Source organism: Xyrauchen texanus, chromosome 1 (assembly GCF_025860055.1).
Source record: "Xyrauchen texanus isolate HMW12.3.18 chromosome 1, RBS_HiC_50CHRs, whole genome shotgun sequence".
Taxonomy (NCBI): domain Eukaryota; kingdom Metazoa; phylum Chordata; class Actinopteri; order Cypriniformes; family Catostomidae; genus Xyrauchen; species Xyrauchen texanus.
In genome coordinates, this window is record NC_068276.1 from 26,827,058 (window position 1) to 26,832,030 (window position 4,973).

Sequence of the window (4,973 nt, forward strand, 5' to 3'; positions counted from 1 at the left end):
AGCATTGTTGAAAGCAACTTTGCAGAAATGAATGGAGCCACATTGATTAGACTGTCTGACTGACTGCCTATTATGGGTTGTTTCGGCTCATGTAACTCACCTGTGATTGGCTAGATGGTTGCTCAATTAGCCTAAAAAGAATACTGTATACAAATCCACCATTTGGACTCGGTATGGGTTTATATATGCAGGGAACAAAATCACATTTTTAAAGAGTACGGGGGAGGTGTCCCTCACGACCCATGTGGCTGCTACGCCTTTGGAGTACCTAAATGTATCTAAAGTGTGAATCCGGGAATCTGTAAAATATCTAAATTTCTGACACATCCCAGATTAAAAAGGTGTTGCATTTTCACACATTAAAGCGTATTTGTGCCTCCCACACAGCCAATTACAGCGTTGAGCTACAAATTATGATTTTTTTAATAACATATTTATTTAATCATATCTAGTGATCTGAATCAATAGGGTGCATTGTGACGTGTTGCCCCCTACTGACGCATCTAAATTCGGATTTACGCCTGACGTCACGTCTCGTGTGGCAGACCGCGCTCTCAGACCCTCTTCCTGCGTTCACCCCCCTCTCCATCTCTCCTCACTCCGGACTGAAGTTGCGGGGCAGCCGGGAGCGGGCAGTGCATTTTCTCTCTTTTCATTTCGACACAGAGTCTTCTCCTTAGCCAACCTGTATGGTGGATATAATATTCAACTCTTCTTTTTTGGATGATATGGGTGATCATTCCAAAAGTAAGTATTTCCTAATAAAATCTAGGCACATGATACTTTCCCCACTAAAAGTAGGAGGAAAATGATAGGAACGACTTTATCTACCGGGTTTCCTCGAGGCTTCTGTTGGTATCTGCTCTCTCAAGAATACTTTCTAATTCTGTGCACTAGCACAGTGTAAATGTTTAAAAATCCTAAAATATGGCAAAATTATATTTTTCAAGATTGTTCTTGAATGAGAAAACATTTGAAGTTGCTATCGACCCTTCATTAATTTCTGCATAACATCGCAAATCAATCCTTTGTTTTAATGCACAGAGAAATCCGGACTAGCGATGTGTGTCGGCTGTGGCAGTCAGATCCATGACCAGTACATCCTGCGGGTCTCCCCCGACCTGGAGTGGCACGCAGCCTGTTTGAAATGTGTGGAGTGCAATCAATACCTGGATGAGACATGCACTTGCTTTGTACGAGACGGAAAAACATACTGTAAGAGAGATTATGTAAGGTAAGTTTATTTTGTTTGCTTGTTTTGTTTCTGAATTAGCATGCATCATATGCATCACGTAGCAGACATTAATGGCAAAGCATGCATTTTTATAAGCAGTCTTCCAAATACTCAAAATTATTTTCGGGTTGAAGTCAATATTACTATTGTATTACTTTTTTATTTGAGTGGAATTAAAATGGCGATTTATAATGCCTTAATTGTAGGCTAAAATTGGATTTTTATCTATAGTTTTACCATTGCATAATATAAATTAAACTTCTTTACACCCTACAGATTGTTCGGTATAAAATGCGCAAAATGCAGTTTGGGATTTAGCAGCAGTGATTTGGTCATGAGAGCTCGGGACAGTGTTTATCACATTGAATGTTTTCACTGCTCGGTGTGTGGCCGGCAGCTTTTGCCCGGGGATGAGTTCTCTGTGCGGGACGAGGAACTGCTGTGTCGAGCAGATCAAGGTCTGTCTCTGGGGCGCGGATCAAATGGAAGCCCACTTAGCCCGGGAAACATCCACAGCAGAGCTTTACACATGGCAGGTGAGTAAAACAATATGCATATAATAAACCAATTCGTACATTTAAAATAACGTTATACGATAAGAATAGCTAAGAAATATTGTTTGACACCTATTTAAAATTGTTATTTTGGAGTTGGCCATCAGCAAAACATGGATTAAAACTGATGTAATTACTGTGGGAGGCAGTAATAACTTTGGGAGGCAACGTGTAATGTTGTTACGTAATAGCTAATTACAAGTTGATCCGCTCGATAACTTTGTTTAGTCGACGACTGATAAGCTTGTGCGGTAGGGCCTGATCGCTGCACCAAAGAATACCAGTCCGTCCGTCCGTCCGTCCGTCCGTCCGTCCGTCCGTCCGTCCGTCCGTCCGTCCGTCCGTCCGTCCGTCTATCTATCTATCTATCTATCTATCTATCTATCTATCTATCTATCTATCTATCTATCTATCTATCTATCTATCAGAGTTAAATACATTTCCAGATCCAGTTGTCTGAATTGTTCTTCTCTAATAATCACAATCACTAAAGTTTTTCCCCCACGGGTGATTTGTAAATACATTTTAGAGCACAATTATAACATATGCTATAAATTATAAAATAGGCTAATTATACTGGGCTAATAACAACCTTATTCTCATTAGCACTGCATTATCCAAACTTTTTTTAAAATATATATATATATATATATATTTCAGCTGACCCGGTGTCGGTCCGACAAACCCCACGTAGGAACCACATGCACAAGCAATCAGAGAAGACCACTCGGGTGAGGACAGTGTTGAACGAAAAGCAGCTGCACACTTTACGGACGTGCTACAACGCAAACCCGCGTCCAGATGCGCTCATGAAAGAGCAGCTGGTGGAGATGACAGGCTTGAGCCCGCGAGTCATACGAGTGTGGTTCCAAAACAAGCGCTGCAAGGACAAGAAGAGATCTATCTTCCTGAAACAGTTACAACAACAACATGGCGATAAGACTGTAAGTGTCTTTCTAACGGATTCTCGATTGTTCAATACAATGTGTGAAAAAGACTGAGCAGTGCTCCTTTGAGTGATCCTGGATAGGATCTGAGATTATTTTGATTGCGTCTGTAATTCGATTGCTGTGAGGACTGGGGTAAATCAGAGACTCCTCCTTCTGTTTCTAATTTGGGGTTTAAACGAAATGTTTATTTATGTATTTATTTTTGAGAATTGCTTGATGCAATCTCAATGGTTGGCGATGCATTGTTTCTGTTTAATATAACTGCCCATAACTGGTCTGTTGTAATGTCTTCATTGCAATTATTTTGGTTCAGAACCTGCAGGGTATGACGGGCACTGCGCTGGTTGCAGGGAGTCCAATAAGACATAATCATTCAGTGCCAGGACACCCGGTGGAAGTGCAGACTTATCAACCACACTGGAAAGCGCTCAGCGAATTTGCACTCCAGAGTGACTTAGATCAACCTGCCTTTCAACAGCTGGTGAGTGAAGAATTAGGCTATAACGCACAAAATGTTATTTATTTTTTATGTCTGCACACAATTATAATCTCACCAGTGGTAAACGGTTCTGTAGGCCAACTGTAATTTTATTATTATTATTATTATTATTATCATAATGCTATTGCATTATTATTATTATTATTATTATTATTATTAATATTAATATTATTATTATTATTATGCAATTGCATTATTATTATTATTATGCAATTGCATTATTATTATTATTATTATCATAATACTATTGCCTTATTATTATAATGATATTGCATTATTATAATTATTATCATAATAATATTGCCTTTAATGATATTGCATTATTATAATTATTGTTATTATTATTATTAACGACAACAATAATAACAATAGCCTAATAATAATAATTCAGTATTGTATTTATTTATTTATTTAGAGTGAACTTTGCCTCTTACTTTCAGGTCTCTTTCTCGGAATCCGGTTCTTTAGGAAACTCATCGGGCAGCGACGTGACGTCTCTTTCATCACAGTTACCAGACACACCGAACAGTATGATACCGAGCCCGGTGGAGACGTGAGAACGACTGCTCGTCTGATGGCCAATCATGCTCTCCGAACCCATCATGAGATCAGCTCATCACTGGCGTGGGACATTTTATTACCATCACCAGACAGCTCCATCAGACGTGTTTCAACAAACTGCACTGAGAAACATTTTTTTCCCGAAATACGACACCAAATCCACGATGGGTCTGGAAGTAAAATGATGCAAACTAGTAATTTGCAATGTAAATGTACCTTAAATAAGGGACATTGTTCACTCGAAATGGATATTCTTATTCGTTATGATCGTTGTGTATGTGGCATGGATATTTTGGATATTTTTTGGGGATATATCTTTTCAAAAGACTCGATTTCAGAAGATGGGATTTTTTTCCCCGTTATGAAATGTAACGGATGACCATTTGAGTCTCTGCAACTTAAAACAATTAAATTATTGTTATTTATTGTCACATCAATTCGCAAAAAAAAAAATAAATAAATCAGCACAGACAATTATTTTATTTACATGTGCGATTATTTCAAATGAGTCAATGTTTACACTAATCAAATATTTACATTTGCACAACTGAGAGGTGGAGAATTAAGTTAAATTACAAACTTAATAATACTGGGTTTTATAACAGACTACGAATATTATTATTATCATTATTATAACAATATAATAACTTTTTCTATTGTGACAAATTTCTTTACGTCGTAAAGTTACTTTTAATCTACATTTATTTAAACAGGAAAAATAAATAAATCGTAGGTGTTGCTTCGTTTAAATCAAGCACAATGATACATATAGTAGTCTATCTAATCTGACAAGATAGGACACTTTTTGAAGTCGCAAAACTTTCAACAAGGTGAATCGGGATTTCTACACCAGTTAGCCTAATGACTGTATTGAATTAAAACCCTATCGGATGTAGCCTTTTTCTCAGCGTTATATGGCAAAGTATTGTTCAGATATTTAAAAGATTAATCAACATTATCACGTGTACACAAAAAGCAGGGATCCGTTGAGCTTTTATTTGCTTGTGTCATCACACCAATAAACGGTAAATCGAGTGTGATTTGAAGGATGGGAGTCATATAGCCTAGATTCACCAAAAACACACACACACACACACACACACACACACACACACACACACACACACACACACACACACACACACACACACACACACACACACACACACACAAAA

At 37.8% G+C, this 4,973-nt stretch overlaps 1 protein-coding gene across 2 annotated transcripts; it reads left to right on the top strand.

Annotated features, from left to right (window-relative positions):
• Nucleotides 1-561: 561 nt before the first annotated feature.
• On the top strand, nt 562-4,262 carry LOC127644539 (insulin gene enhancer protein isl-2b-like). 2 transcript variants are annotated; one of them, XM_052127783.1, is made up of 6 exons: nt 562-747; nt 1,045-1,234; nt 1,511-1,770; nt 2,449-2,732; nt 3,052-3,219; nt 3,678-4,262. In XM_052127783.1, exons 1-6 carry the CDS (start codon nt 690-692, stop codon nt 3,792-3,794), a joined length of 1,077 nt encoding a protein of 358 aa, XP_051983743.1. In that variant the 5' UTR covers nt 562-689; the 3' UTR covers nt 3,795-4,262. The 2 variants fall into 2 exon arrangements, with proteins under 2 accessions (XP_051983743.1, XP_051983822.1); XM_052127862.1 differs by having other exon boundaries at nt 599-747; nt 1,045-1,229.
• The last annotated feature ends 711 nt before the right edge of the window (nt 4,263-4,973 follow it).

Bases quoted from the DNA above. Each gene is read 5' to 3' on its own strand.
- LOC127644539 (XM_052127783.1), top strand. From the start codon at position 690: ATGGTGGATATAATATTCAACTCTTCTTTTTTGGATGATATGGGTGAT. The intron at 748-1,044 runs GTAAGTATTTCC...TTTAATGCACAG, and splicing joins TATGGGTGATCATTCCAAAA to AGAAATCCGGACTAGCGATG. The intron at 3,220-3,677 runs GTGAGTGAAGAA...TCTTACTTTCAG, and splicing joins AACCTGCCTTTCAACAGCTG to GTCTCTTTCTCGGAATCCGG.